Source organism: Mangifera indica, chromosome 2, assembly GCF_011075055.1.
Source record: "Mangifera indica cultivar Alphonso chromosome 2, CATAS_Mindica_2.1, whole genome shotgun sequence".
NCBI classification, from domain to species: Eukaryota; Viridiplantae; Streptophyta; class Magnoliopsida; order Sapindales; family Anacardiaceae; genus Mangifera; species Mangifera indica.
In genome coordinates, this window is record NC_058138.1 from 23,360,737 (window position 1) to 23,376,624 (window position 15,888).

Here is a 15,888-nt window from a genome sequence, read left to right on the forward strand (position 1 = left end):
AATAAATACACACACACACACACACACAATTACGGCCTTTAGATTTTAAACCATTGACTGATCAAAGCTTTGCCCTCCCAATTTGTCGAAGGTTAACAGTGAGTTGCTAATAAGTCAACAACGACAAAAAAATGCATCGAATGAAGGAAAAAGACATGGGCCAAGCTTGGCTTCAATCTTTGTCCTCGATGAGTTAAGAGATGAACAGTAAGTCAGTCCACACATTTATTAAAAAATTGCCTTGTCATGAAAGAACTCATGAGTATGTCATGGCTGAATCATAATCTCCTACCAGTTGCATATGTTAAACGGTGGTTACATTTCTTGCCACAGATGACCCCAAAAACTTGTATTGTTCTTCGATTCCAATTTTATGGCACATACACAATTAATGCATATTTAATAGAAAAGTTAATAATTAATATGATAAATAGAGTGACAGACAGATAATAAAAAAAGACGAAAACTGGGTGAACAGGGAGGACCTGCAAGAGATAGATGAAGATGAAATAAGACTGCCAATCTATTAATATATTATTGCAATGGTTGGTTGTCATGTATCATAGAGTTGTCTTACAACAACAATGATTTAATTGCTGAGAGAAACTCTTCACGGCGGTCATAAATCCCTTGAAAAACTCTCAAGATCATCAATGTGAATATATATAAGCTGGACCTCCTGTTATGGACTTCCTTTTACTATGTTGTAATGTTTATCTTTAGAACTTTTTGGTGCATTGGTGGTCTGGTTTTATATAGAAGAAGAGCATTCACTCATCTTTTAATATTATTTTATTGGCCCGAAGGGAAAAGGAAGAAATCCGAGGCTTAGTCATATATCTTCTATGAAATTTTTGGAAGACAAATGCAGATTGACTGACATGTTAAAGATCTGCAAAACCTCATTTTTCTTAGTGCATGGAAACAAGAAAAACTGACGAAGAAGCTGGATAGCCTTATTTTGTGATCTTGTCATTTTAATTATTGAACTAAAAAAGTATACAAACACATATTCTTATTAAAAACTAGGAGCTTGAAACTGAATATTACAGTAATACAAGTGGATTCTAGATCTAATATAAGTATCACTTAAAATTGCAGAACTTGCAACATAGAAAATACGGTTTGTGCGATAGTAAGAAGCAAAAGTATTGTTGCCGCGATAGTTGCTGTGCCAGTCCATGGATTGTTGAAATATACTCTTTTCAAAGTTGCCCTGGCTTTGTTCCAATTACTTTTGTAGTGTTCTTTGAGCTGCTTGCATGTGTTATGGTGCGGCGATTCGCTTATATCTACATTTTGATTAAGTTTGTTAAACATATTTGCCACTGAAACATTGTCCCCCATAAAATTTGAAATAATTTTATTTCCAACTAGCAAATCCACATCCTTTTCAGTATTGATAAGATAATCCATTAGGTGAACGTAATTGCTAACCAGAGCATTATTTGGGTAAACACACTGCTCCAAAGCAATAACGTTTCTGAGTAGACGTTCAGTCTCGTCATCTACCACTAGTTGTGGTATTTGCAATTCAGGGACTTTTAAAAATGGGATCAGTCCCTTTCGCTTTACAAATCTTATGCCAAGTAAGCCTTGTTCATTTTCAATAGGAATACCCCTAAACTTTATCCCTGAATCATGTAGTTTCATTGCACAAGGTAAATCACTAACCTCTCCTTTATTTGACACTGACAGGTCGCTTCCGAGTAGACTAATTCTTCTCCAATCTGTGAAATGTTTAACCTTGAGGGTTAAACTACTTAATCCAACACCCAAAAAATCCTGAAAGAAATTAACAGAAAGATCCATGAAGGTAGCTACAGGGATGCCATCGAAAGTCAAGTTGTATATTTCCTCAAGGATGAAATATGGAAGTTGATTTTCAAATAATTGCAAGTCGCTCCGTAAAGTAGACCTTACTGGCACTATATCAAGCAATATATCTCTTTTATCTCGACATATGTTTATTAAGAAGATCTCTATGATGAAGATAGAATCATATAGAATCATCTTTATAAACTTAAGACTTTCAAGTGTAGATATTTCTGCATAACAATTACGAATCTTTTCTTCATTGTCCTTGATGTGGCTCAAAATCCGATCTCGTTTCTCTGTTGTTATTTGTTCAAGAAATCTTTTCACGTACTTTTTTTTCTTCTTTTCCATGTCAACTAATTCTTTTTTGCCATGGTGAAGAGGACCAATTGAAATTAACTGAGGAGTGTAGACTTCATCATTTACTCCACGAATCATTTTAGGCACCCCGTAAATACAGCACTGAGCAGGATCAGACTCGAACTCCACGCTTTCTTTAATGTCAATTAGCAACTCTTCGACCAGATCTTCTTGTCTAAAGACAACAGTCATCTCAGTGTTAATTGTTCTGAAGTCAAAGGAGTATATATAAGAATGGTCAATAACAATCAACTGATAATCAACCTTAAGAAGAAAATTAGGCTCCATGCATGAGGTAAATATTTTCTTTTCTATAAATAGCTTTCAGAATAATATACAATCTCTCATAAATCGCTTGAAATGTAAATTAAATTAAATTATGTTGATAGAGATGCCTAAAAACGAATATCAAAATAACCCAATATTTCTGTTTTATTTTTAATTTACCCCTCCTCTTTTTTCCTACCTAGTTTCCTTCTTCTCTTCCGTCGCTCTGATCTCTGGCAATCCGGGGCCATTCTCGCTCCGGTAATATCATACTTATATTTTAAAGGAAAATAAAAAAAGTTATTTTAAGATATTTGACAAATTTTGTTTTTTGACCAGTTTTAACATAATAGAGTTTCGATTCGTGTATTCAAAAGTAACAGGTGTTTTTTAATTTCGAAATAATTCTTTGTATTAGTGTAAAAATCCTAAGATCAAATTAACATTTGATTAATTTTGGGCGGATGAAAATCAATAAATGATAAGAATATATCATAGAAATAACTAAACAAGTGGAATTGAACCTGAATCTTTTGGCCACGGAAAATAAGAAATAGTTGTGTGGTAGATTGCACCAGAGAGTTCTTCCTTGCTCTCGATTATATTTCAGTACGTACCATAATATATTTGATTTTATAGATGTGTCACTTAAACTTATCCTATCTCACTGCCTCACCTTGTACCATATTTATCTATAATGTGCTTCCTCTTTTGGCTTTATATTTGATTTTAACGGTGTGTATAATTGGGTTAATATCTTATCAAACTATCACATAAATTGAGCTAAAACAAAGAAGAAGAATAAGTGGTAAAGAAAAATATGTGCACCTGAATTTCAGACTCCAACAGGTACAAGTGCGATATCAGTGTGTAGAATCCTTCTCTCTCGAATGTCACAACTCACAGCCACAGCCCACAGACACGTCGCGGTTCCTCTCTTTGTTTTTGTATACCATATTTATAAACGTTCACCTTATTAATGTAATTCCTTTCTTGTGCATATTATAATCCCAAGATTTAAAAAAAAAAAAAAATGCTGTCCCTATGGTCAAGTTAAGCACATATACCTGTTCTTTTGCTTTATGACTGAGAAGATTTAAGATAGAAAAAAGATAGAAGCTGAGCTTTTCTGAATATCACGTCTGGTGGTATTTTCTTCCACTGCAACAAAATGTTACAAGAGGCTTGAAGCTGAAAATTACAGAACTACATGTAGATTCTGGATCTAATACAAGTATAATTAAAATTAAAGAACTTATTACAGTAATACGAGTAGTTTTTGTATACTCTATATATATAGTATAGTCGTTCACCTTATTAATGTAATTCCTTTGTTGCGCATGTTATAATCCCAAATTAAAAAAAAAAAAATGCTGTCCCTTTGGTCAAGTTAAGCATATATACCAGCTCTTTTGCTTTATGACTGAGAAGATTTAAGAGAGAAAAAAGATAGAAGCTGAGCTTTTGTGAATAACACGACTGGTGGTATTTTCTTCCACTGCAACAAAATGTTAAAAGAGGCTTGAAACTGAAAATTATAATAATACAAGTAGATTCTGGATCTAATACAACTATAATTAAAATTACAGAACTTGCAAGATGTAGTCTACGGTTTGTATGATAGTTAGAAGCAAGAGAAATATTGTCGCAACAGTTGTTGTGCCTCTCCATAGATTGTTGAAATATACTCTTTTCAAAGTTGTCTTGGTTTTGTTCAAGGATTGTTGTAGTGTTTGCTGAGTTGCTCGAATATGTTATGGTAAGGCGATTGGCTTTGATGTACATTTTGATTAAGTTTGTTAAATATGTAACATCCCTGGTCCAATAACCAGGCCCACTGTCAAGATATTGTCCACTTTGGACAAACAGTCCATCATGGTTTTGTTTTTTGGGTTTTGCAACCCAAAATGCATTTTTACAGTTTAAGGAGTTCACAGACTATTTAACCAATCAAATTCTCCCACCACTAACCGATGTGGGATACATAGACAGAGTACAGACAGACCCAGCATCTCTCTCGTGCTTTGTCGATGTGGGATTTGCCTAAGGGTATCACATACACCCCCCCTTACGGGACTCAGTGTTTTCACTGAGGTTTGCCCCACCATCGTTCAAGAGGACACGCGGAGCGGCTCTGATACCATTTGTAACATCCCTGGTCCAATAACCTGGCCCACTGTCAAGATATTGTCCACTTTGGCCACACAATCCATCATGGTTTTGCTTTTGGGCTTTACAAGCCATGTATATGAACAAAACAATCATATATATATAAATCAAAGAAATATCTATATTATATAAACAAAACATTTGTAGAAATTCTTTGGGTTTGATAGAAAACATTTATAAAAATATTATATAGCTTACGAAAACCAAATTTTTCAGATTTGACTATCATTTCCAAACATATAACATTTATATGCATATAAGAAGAATAGTTTCTACTTACCTCGACTAATAACAAAAGTCTACACAAACCCTTATACAATCCAAGCTATCATGTACAACCTATTCGGATCCTAGCCAAAACCAATGAATTCAAATTGTAATAATACTCTTAGTAATATCCTTAAATCCCGCTGAAAATCCTTAATTCCAAAACTAATTTTACAAATTCTAAGAGTGTCTAAGGTGAATAATCATAGACCTAACTAACACATGTTTACACTGTATAACTTTTGTTCTATGAATTTTATAAATTTCTACACAAATCGAAACGTTACAAAACTTTGCAGGGACAAAGAAGACATATAGATGGTTTACCCAAAAATTATTCAGTTTAAAAAATATATATATAAACTTCTCAAAAAATTACTTCCGTCCACAGCTCATGAACACAACAACAGTTTTCAAGTTTTACAGTTCATGCTTCCAGCAATTTTATAAAATTCTGTATAACTTGAAAATTCACGAAATTTTGCAAATATAAACTTAACATATTGACGTTTTTATCAAAAAAATATGAACCTAAAAATATTTTAAAAGTCATGCAAAACGAAATTTTTATCACAGACTATTAACACTGTCAAAAATATTCCAAATTGAACATATACTCTTATAATAATTTTTGTAGATAATATATAATTTATAAAATTTTGAAAACTTCCAGAATTAAACTATACATGCTAGTTTAATTATAAAAAAAATATTCAAGTCACAATTAATTCAAAAAGAAACTAAAAATTATATTTTTTTACTAGTCACAAATTCTGTCAAATAAATTTCAGGTTTAACACTCAATACTTTAACAATTTTAATAAATTATATTAAATTGATAAAATTATGAAAATTTTTAGAACATAACTAGACATATATATTTATAACCCAAAAACAAAACCATGATGGACTGTGTGTCCAAAGTGGACAATATCTTAATATGGGTCGGGTTATTGGACCAGGGATGTTACAAATGGTATCAAAGCGACTCCGTGTGTCCTCTTGAAAGATGGTGGGGCAAACCTCAGCGAGGACGCTGAGTCCTGTAAGGGGGGGTGTATGTGATACCCTTAGGCAAATCCCACATCGACAAAGCACGGGATTGATGTTGGGTCTGTCTGTGCTCTACTATGTATCCCACATCGATTAGTGGTAGGAGAATTTGACTAGTTAAATAGCCTGTGAGCTCCTTAAACTGTTAAGAAGCGTTTTGGGTTGCAAAGCCCAAAAGCAAAACCATGATGGACTGTGTGGCCAAAGTGGACAATATCTTGACAGTGGGACGGGTTATTAGACCAGGGATGTTACAAATGAGGACACATGGAGCCGCTCTGATACGATTTGTAACATCCCTGGTCCAATAACCCGACCCACTGTCAAGATATTGTCCACTTTGGACACACAGTCTATCATGGTTTTGTTTTTGGGCTTTACAACCCAAAACGCATCTTAACAGTTTAAGGAGCTCACAAGCTATTTAACCAGTCAAATTCTCCCACCACTAACCGATGTGGGATACATAGACAGAGTACAGATAGACCCAGCATCTCTCCCCTGCTTTGTCGATGTGGGATTTGCCTAAGGGTATCATATACACCCCCCATTACGGGACTTAGCGTCCTCGCTAAGGTTTGCCCCACCATCATTCAAGAGGACACGCGGAGCCGCTCTGATACTATTTGTAACATCTCTGGTCCAATAACCCGGCCTACTATCAAGATATTGTCCACTTTGGACACACAGTCCATCATGGTTTTGTTTTTGGGCTTTGCAATCCAAAACGCGTCTTAACAGTTTAAGGAGCTCACAAGTGATTTAACCAGTCAAATTCTCCCACCACTAATCGATGTGGGATACAAAGACAAAGTACAGACAGACCCAACATCTCTCCCGTGCTTTGTCAATGTGGGATTTGCCTAAGGGTATCACAAAATATATTTGCCATTGAAGCATTGTCCCCCATACGATTGGAAATAATTCGATTTCTAACGAGCAAATCTGCATCATGTTTAGTATTGATAAGATAATCCATTAGTGATAGGTAATTGCAAACCCGAGCATCGTCTAGGTAAAGACACAACTCCAAAGCAACAATGTTTCTTAGAAGACGTTCAGTCTCGTTGTTTATTAGTAGCTATGGTATCTGCAATTCATGGACTTAAAAAAAAAGGATCAATTGCTTTCGCTTTTTGAATCATATATGTAGTAAGTTGTGTTCTCCTTCAATACCAATACACTTGAACTTTATACCTAACTCATGTAGCTTCACTGCACATGGTAAATCACCAATCAATCCTTTGGCTGATGCTGATTTTAGGTATCTTCTGAGTAGAGTGATCTTCTCCATTCTGTGAAATGATCAACTGCCACCTTGGGGGTTATTCTACTTAATTTTAGACTTCTAAACTCACTGAAGAAAGAACAATAAAGCTCCATGAAGGTAGGTACATCAATGCCAATGAAAGCTAACTTATATATTTCCTCAAGGATGAAGTAAGGAAGACCTCAAAAGTTAGTAAAACTGGTAAAACATTAGAACTTTCAAAGTGAATGACTGAGTTTAAGCCTTTGCCACTCTTGTGAAACCTTAATTTATGTGCTGCAGTGGTTCGAGCCTCAGTCTCATCTTTGTGGGTTCGGTCATTCTCTATCACGCTTGTAAAACTTTGATTTATCTGTTACAGTGATTTGAGAGTCCAATCATTATGCCTTGGGTTTGTGAAATCTTGATTTATCTGCTGCAGTGGTTCGAGTCTCAGTCTCATCTTTTGGGTCTGGTCATTCTCGACCACGCTTGTGAAACCTTGACTTATCTATTACAATGATTCGAGGGTCCGATTATTGTGCCTTGGGTTTAGCCATCTAATAAATACGGGCGGAGTCATGGTTATCCAAAAAAAAGTAAGGAACTTGATTTTCAAAGACCTGCAAGTCGGCGCATAAAGTATATTGTACTAGCGTTGTAATTATTAATATATCATTTCCATCACCATATCTTTTTCTTAAGAAAATCTTTATGATGAAAATGACATCATATAGAATTATCATAACAAACTTGAGACTCTCAAGTGTTAATGTTTTTATGTAACAAGCACGAATCTATTCTTCATTTTCCTTGATAAAAATTGCAGCAATTTTCTCTATTATTACTCATTTAAGAAAATTTTTCACATACTTTTTCTTCTTCTTTGCCATGTTAGCTAATACTGGCTTGCTATGGCAAAGAGGGCCAATTGAAATTAACTGAGTGTAGACTTCTTCATTTATTCTACGCGTCTCTTTTAGCACCCTGTAGATACAGCACTGACTAGGAGCAGACTCGGACTCCAGGTTTCCATCAATGTCAATTAGCAACTCTTTGACCAGATCTTCATGTTTAAGGGCAGCTGTCATCTCTATGTTCATTCTTCCTGCAGTCAAAGGTGTATAACCGTCAAACTCATAAAAGACAAAATGAAGTATATTATGCATTTGAAGCCAATAGCAATCCTAGTGATTGTCCTGAAACAAATTAAGAGCATGAACAAGTGCAGTAATTTAAACCAGAATATTTTTGCTCGAGATCCTCCTCTCCTCTCCAATATTGTCGCAGCAACCTGCAGGGATGTGTTCCGTATTCATTAAAGCACGGCCTATTCGAGAATTTCTAATTAGCTGATGAAAAAAATGCCACATCAACGACTTGTTGGACAGTCGTTGCAGGCAGCGGCAATTAGGTGGAGACTATCTGGCAAAATTTTCAATTAATCAATTTTTTTAGATCCATGCCAAACCTTCCCCACTCAAAAGGATCAATTCACATGTTGATAGACATGATATAAGTGTAATATAATTAAAATTTAAAAATTTATACGCAACCTGAGACTAAATTTGTCATTATTTTTAGTCGGACTGTTGGACCAATCAATTTGATTTAGGTCTTAAAACTAAGAGAAATATGAAAAATCAATGTGACTAGAGAGTGAAAATAGATTTTTTTTTTTTTGAAAATGAGCCAACGGTGAATCTTAATTTGTTTTCATTGAAATTTCAAAGAGTTTATGTCAATGGCAAGATCTTTGCATCCAACGATCAAATTTTGGAGAATTCTCTTCATTGTGGTACTTTGGTGAGATCTTTCCTTTTTCCTCCTTGAGTGTTCATCTTTTGAGATTCATCTTATTAGGATGATCTTTGGTGATATTTATGTAGCTTTAGTGTTATCCAGAGAAGAAATCGTTGTATTCATTATTTAATATAGTGGAAGTTGATATTAGACTATGGTTCATTGGTTCAGTGGTTTTTTTCCTTTGGATTTTCTACATTAAAAATTGGTGTATCGTTTGCGATTAGTTGATTTTTTTATGGTTACTAATTTGATTTATCAAAGTGAAATCTTTTAATCACCTTTTCCAGCAAAGTTATGTGTTTAGTGTGTTTATAAATTCCTTACAAATATTTTATTGTTGCATAGAATATATCTGTAAATATGGTGAAATGCATCTTATTTATTATTATTATTTTTTTAATAAAAAAGTGAGTTCTATAGGCCCAAAGAAAACACACATCAGTGGACACTTAAATGTTTTCTGTCATAAGGGTCACTCGCTTGCAGGCACGTTGGTAAAGTTTAATAAAATATCCATATATTAGACAAATTTAAAACAAATTTGAACATTTAATTAATAATTTTATTTCTACTTCTTCTTTGTAAGTACTCTAAAATGGGAAAAAATGATATTTTTAAATCATCTAGGAGGGTTAGACAAGAAGATCAATCCTCTATCCTTTTACATCTTTGTTATTTGAATGGAAGTCTATCTCACCACATTCAAGATTGTGTAAATCACTATGGATGGAGCCCTTATAAAATTGGACTGACAGGCCTTGGAATTGCACCTTTAGTTTGCTAATGATGTATTATTTGCTAAAGCTTCTGTAAGACAAATAAAGATAATCATGCCCAGACCATTTTTGTATTGCTTCCGGTAACAAGGTGAGTGCTGATAAGACAGTCACTTATTTTTCAAAAAAAAATACTCTCCAAACATTGCTGAAACACACACTCAAATTATCTCGTGCATGGAATAATTGATTTCAAAGCCATTTCGAGAGCATATGTAACTAGTAAGACTTTTTATTAATTATTAAATCGACAAAGCTTAAAAAATGCAACATAATCAATCAGTGTAATGCATCTGTTTGGCCAGTTGATTGAGAGAATTCAAGGCATTTATAGAAGTGAGCAGCAAGGCAACAGCAGCCGCAACAGTCGCTGTACCTCTCCAACGATCCTTGAAATACACACTTTTCAAGGTTGCCATGGCACGGTTCCAAGGCTCATCGTAGTGTGCTTTCAGCGACTTATGAATCTTATAGTAATAATCTATTTTTAAAGGAGTATGTGAGCAAAGTTTCTTAAACATGCTTACCAGTGCCGTTTTCTTGCTCATACAATTGGAAATAATCCCACCCTCGACAAGCAAATCCACATTGCTTTCGTCATCAATAAGAGAGTCTAGCAGTGCAACATACTCACAGACGAGAGTCTCATGTGGATGGTAACATTGCTCCAAATCCATTATGTTCCTGAGTATGACTTCTGTGCTGTCGTAAATTTTTAATTGTGGTATTCTCAACTTCTCTTTTTCAAATCTTATCTCAAGTAAACCTCCCTTTTGACGAGCTCGTTTAAATTTCACTCCTGACTCATGTAGCTTCGTGGCACAAGGTATATCAGTTTCACCATATTCATAATATAAATTCTGTCTCCGGAAGCCATTAACTAGACCAGCTCTTCGCAAATCGATGAAATGTTTTTATTGGGTCTAGGTTTACCCATGATGGACTAACCTAAGCCGGTTTGCTTAACTGTCAATAGACAGTTATTAAATGTGGTTGAATGACAGTTAAACTGTTATTTAAATATTTAAAAACTACCGTCCTAGAGATAAGGTAAAAGAATGCAATTTACAAAAGAAAGAACCCACAAACACAAAGATCAAGTCTCCCAAAAGAATGCAATACATGAGGCAAATTGGGTTGTAGAAATAACTCACGTCAATACCTCGTGTTGTATGTGGATTGCTTTCATCACAAAATAGAAGCCAAATATGTCTAATTTATATTTACTGTAATTTACGAAATGTTGATTTTGACATGTTTAATTATTTTCAACATGTTTAAACTCTATTGTCAGGTACACTTGTAAGCATCTGATCCTCGAAGAATTTGAAACAAAGATCAACGAAAGGCTGGCCACTGACCACTATCTTGTATAATCCCTCGAGTAAAAAATACGGAAGTTGATTTTCCATTAATTGCAGGTCCAAAATACGGAAGCAATTTTCTCTGCTGGTCGATGTAACAGAAAGTCACTTTCAGCATCACTTTTATCTTCCTCAAAATTCACCAGGAGGAGCTATATGATAAAAATAGCATCATGTAGAATCATCTCTGTATACTCAGGACTCCCAAGCTTACAAGGTCCTGCATAAGAATTTGGTATCTTCTGCTCCTGGGCTCTGATGAAAGCCAAAACTTCCTTATGTTTCTCATCGGTGGTTCGTTCGAAAAACTTGCTTACAAGTCTCTTTTTTAGATTTTCCATGTCTCTTAGGTTTTTTTTACCATAGTGAAAAGGGCCTATTGAAATTACTTGAGGAGTGTAGGCATCTTGCCTGACTTTACGAATACGTTGAGGGATTCTACAAATGCAACATTCAGGCCTAGGCTTCCAACTTTTGTTACGGGGAAGCACCTGGGACACGGGCTTTGGTCTAGAACTAGAACCTGTTGGAAAAGGGAGGTAACCTTATATAAGGGAAAGACTTTGTGTGAGAGAATTATTTGAGAGGAAGACTTATAATTCTTTTATTTTTCTCTATTCTAAATACAAAACAACTAGAGTATTTATAGGTACAAGGATTACTTTTAAAATCCTAAATATATGAACCTAACATTGAACTTGTACATTAGCCATTAACACCTAACATTGAACTTGTGCTACTAACATTGAACTTGTATATGCACATAAACTTGAACTTGTACATGAATCATGTATGAACATGAACTTATGCTATAAGCATTGAACTTTGAATAAAAAAAACCAAAAGTTTTTTATAGAAAATTAAGTTTAATTCAACACCCCCCCTTAAACTTAATTCTGTCTCCATCCTTCATGCCAAGAAGATTCTTAAGTTTTTCAAACAACTTGACAGGCAATGGCTTTGTAAAAATGTCAGCCACTTGATCTTCACTCTTCACATAAACTAATTCGATATTTTTCTCCTGTATATGCTCTCGCATAAAATGAAATCGCACGTCGAAATGTTTGCCTTATGATGTACCGGATTTTTAGCCAATTCGATTACCGACTTGCTATCCAAATAAATTTCGGTAGCTGCACCTTGTGGAAAATTTATTTCTTCAAGCAACCTCCTTAGCCAAATTGCATGACACACGCAGGTTGTTGTAGCCACATACTCTGCTTCACATGTTGAAAGTGATACTATTGGTTGTTTCTTTGAAAGCCACGTGAAAGTCGTATCGCCCATGTAGAATACAAACCCCGAGGTGCTTTTTCTATCATCCATGTCTTCACCCCAATCACTATCCGAATAACCAAAAATTGCTAATTTGTCAGTGGATGATCTATAAAATAACCCAAGTGATAGAGTACTTGAATGTAACGAAGAATCCGTTTGATAGCCTTCCAATGTGTCGATCTTGGCTCCTCCATGTACCGACTCACAAGGCCAACTCCATACAAAATATCCGGCCTTGTGCATGTCAAATATCGTAAGCTTCCAACTAGGCTTTTGTACAATGTTGCATCAATCACCTTCCCTTTGTCATGCCGAGATAACTTCACGCCACAGTCAACCGGTGTATTGACCGGCTTGCAATCTGCCATTTTGAAACGTTTCAAAATCTCCTTAGCATAGGCTTTTTGTGAAACAAAAATACCATTACTAACCTGCTTCATTTCAAGACCCAGAAAATAGGACATAAGTCCCAAATCAGTCATTTCAAATTCACTCTTCATGGCCCTTTTGAAGTCATCAATCATTTCTCCATTATTGCTCATCAAAATTAAATCATTAACATACAAAGCCACAATTAGCATGTCTCCATTTTTAACCTTCACATACAGTGCATGTTCATACGGGCATTGCACAAAACCATGCGACTTAAAATATTGGTCAATCCAAGTGTTCCAAGCCCTAGGGGCTTGTTTCAAGCCATATAAAGCCTTCTTTAATTTTAAAACTTTATCTTTATTACCTTTTTTCTCATACCCGGGGGGTTGCTCAATGTATACTTCTTCTTCCAAAATCCCGTTAAGAAAGGCTAACTTGACATCAATTTGATAAATACGTCATTTCAATTGAGCCACAAAAGAAATCAAAAGTCGAATGATCTCCATTCGAGCCACTGGTGCAAACACCTCTTCATAATCGATGTCGACTTGTTGCTTGTAACCTTTTGCGACCAATCTAGCTTTGTATTTCTCGATTTCGCCTTGTGGATTCATTTTCTTCTTGTATACCCACTTGACACCAATAGCCTTATGACCTTCAGGAAGAGAAGTGAGCTCCCATGTGCCATTTTTTCAATTGCATGCATCTCATCATCCATAGCGGCTTGCCACTTGCCGTCTACAATCATTTCTTCAAAAGAGATATTTTCGCCTTGAGCCAGGAGACACACCAAGTGCAACTCGCTTGTTGCCTCATATAAGTCACATATACTCCTAGTTTTCTGGGTTCTTGCCTTGTCATCCGAAGAAATCGACTCGGATGTCACAATCGTTGGTGCCTCCTCATGGTTGTTGGATGTCGGCTTTGATATATTCATCGATATGAGCATCTCATCTCTTCCCTTCTCATGTATGATTTCCAACATTGAATTCCAATCCCACATGGCTTCTTCATTTACCTGCACATCACGACTAATATGCATCCTTTTGTTAATAGGATCAAAGAGTTTATAAGCTTTAGATTTCTCATCATACCAAACAAAAATCAACTTCAAGCTCTTGTCATCTAACTTCACGCGCTTTTGATCCGGTATGTGCACATACGCCACACTGCCAAATACTTATAAATGTGCCACCGTTAGTTTTAAACCACTCTATGCCTCTTGTGGAGTTATATATTCCAAGCTCGATGTTTTGCAACGATTTAGCAAATAGACGGCACAATTCACTGCCTCCGCCCAAAACTCTTTTGGCATGTTTTTACTCTTGAGCATTCTTCGGACCATGTCGAGAATAGTCCGATTCTTACGCTCCGCGACTCCATTTTGTTGTGGTGAATATGGCGCTGTCAAGTGGCATCGAATACCATGTTCTTCACAAAACAGATTAAATGCGGTCGAAATAAATTCACTGCCTCGATCCGATCTCAAAACCTTGATGTAACAACCACTTTGTTTCTCAACAAAAATTTTGAACTTCTTAAAAATTGCAAAAGCTTTTGATTTTTCTTTCATGAAATGAACCCAAGTTTTGCGTGAAAAATCATAAATAAAAGTTATGAAATACCTGTTCCCACCAATTGAGCTCAGCATGATCAGCCCACAAATATCGGTATACACTAATTCAAGAGGCTTTTTTGCTCGATAGTCTGCCATTTTCGGAAAGCTACTTCTCGGATGTTTGCCAATCACACACCCTTCACAAATTTTGTCGAGAAAATCAATCGATGGCAGTCCATACACTATGTTCTTGCTAGCCATTTCTTTTAGGCTTCCAAAATTAACATGTCCAAACCTCAAATGCCACAACCAAATTTTGTCTTCTACACAAGCCTTCAAACACTGTGCTTGAATGTTTACCAAATCCAATTTAAACATCCGATTTTTGTTCATCTCAACTTAGGCTATTATCCGATTATTTTTGTCTCGCAAACAAAGAGATCGGTTTTTCATGGACACCGTATGACCCCGTTCCAACAGTTGTCCCAAACTCAAAATATTAGTCTTCATTTCTGGGACATAATAAACATTTGAAATAAACTTTTGTGTCTCATCTTTCAATTTAATCAAAATATTACCTTGCCCTTCGACACGTACTCTGGAAGCATCACCAAAAGATACATGACCATTTGAAATCTCCTCCAATTCAGTGAACATATGCTTGTATCCACACATATGGTTGCTTGCACCCGTATCAAGATACCACACCTTCTCCTTTTCGGGACTGTTCTCCTTACTCGCCAACAAAACAACATTATTATTTTTCGTTTCTTCCTTAGCAACAAAATTAGCATTTTCCTCCACCTTTTTTCTGGACCAGCACTCATTTGCATAGTGACCATATTTGCCATAATTGTAGCATTCAACATTATACTTACTTGATCGGCCGCCTCTTCCACGACCGCGTCTTCCATCATGTGAATTATTGAAGTTTCTTTCTTCGTTCTCGCCTTGTCCACAACCACGACCTCTACCGCGACTGAAGTTGTGACCTCTATGGCTGCCACGACCTCGACCTCTAACTCTATCAACATTGCTTGGTTTCTCTCCTTTTAGAGTGGCTTTCACTTGCAGCGCTTCTTCTAACAATTCTTGTTTTTTTTTCTTTTTCCTTTGTTCATGAGCCTCTAATGAACTTGTGAGATGGTCGACGGTCATCCCCTCTAAGTCTTTTGACTCTTCAATCGCACATACTACATTCTCAAAATCATCGGTGAAAGATCGTAGTATTTTCTCTACCACTCTTGCATCAGTTAGAGTCTCGCCATTTTTTTTAAGTTGATTGATAACAGTTTGCACCCTCGTTATGTAGTCGGACACGCCTTCCGACTCCTTCATTTTCATTGCCTCAAGCTCGCCACGTAGAGTTTGTAATCGAACTTGTTTTACTCGGTCGGCACCTTTGTACGCCTTTTCTAAAATGTCCCATGCCTCCCTCGATCTTGTCACGCCGGCGATCTTCTCAAAACTAGATTCATCAACTGCTTGAAAAATGAGGTAAAGAGCAATTTTATCTTTCATACGGATTTCTTTCAATGTCCTCAATTG

The 15,888-nt window shown here is 35.8% G+C and overlaps 2 protein-coding genes across 2 annotated transcripts; both read right to left on the minus strand.

Annotated features, from left to right (window-relative positions):
• Positions 1–998: 998 nt before the first annotated feature.
• On the minus strand, positions 999–2,519 carry LOC123208733 (UPF0481 protein At3g47200-like). The gene has a single exon (XM_044626249.1). It carries the CDS (start codon positions 2,464–2,466, stop codon positions 1,090–1,092), a length of 1,377 nt encoding a protein of 458 aa, XP_044482184.1. The 5' UTR covers positions 2,467–2,519; the 3' UTR covers positions 999–1,089.
• Positions 2,520–11,042: 8,523 nt separating this feature from the next.
• LOC123208734 (UPF0481 protein At3g47200-like) lies at positions 11,043–11,842 on the minus strand. Its single transcript, XM_044626250.1, has 3 exons — positions 11,821–11,842; positions 11,283–11,652; positions 11,043–11,214 (listed from the first exon to the last, which is right to left on the minus strand). The coding sequence occupies exons 1-3, from the start codon at positions 11,840–11,842 to the stop codon at positions 11,043–11,045; spliced, it is 564 nt and encodes a 187-aa protein (XP_044482185.1).
• Between the last annotated feature and the right edge of the window lie 4,046 nt (positions 11,843–15,888).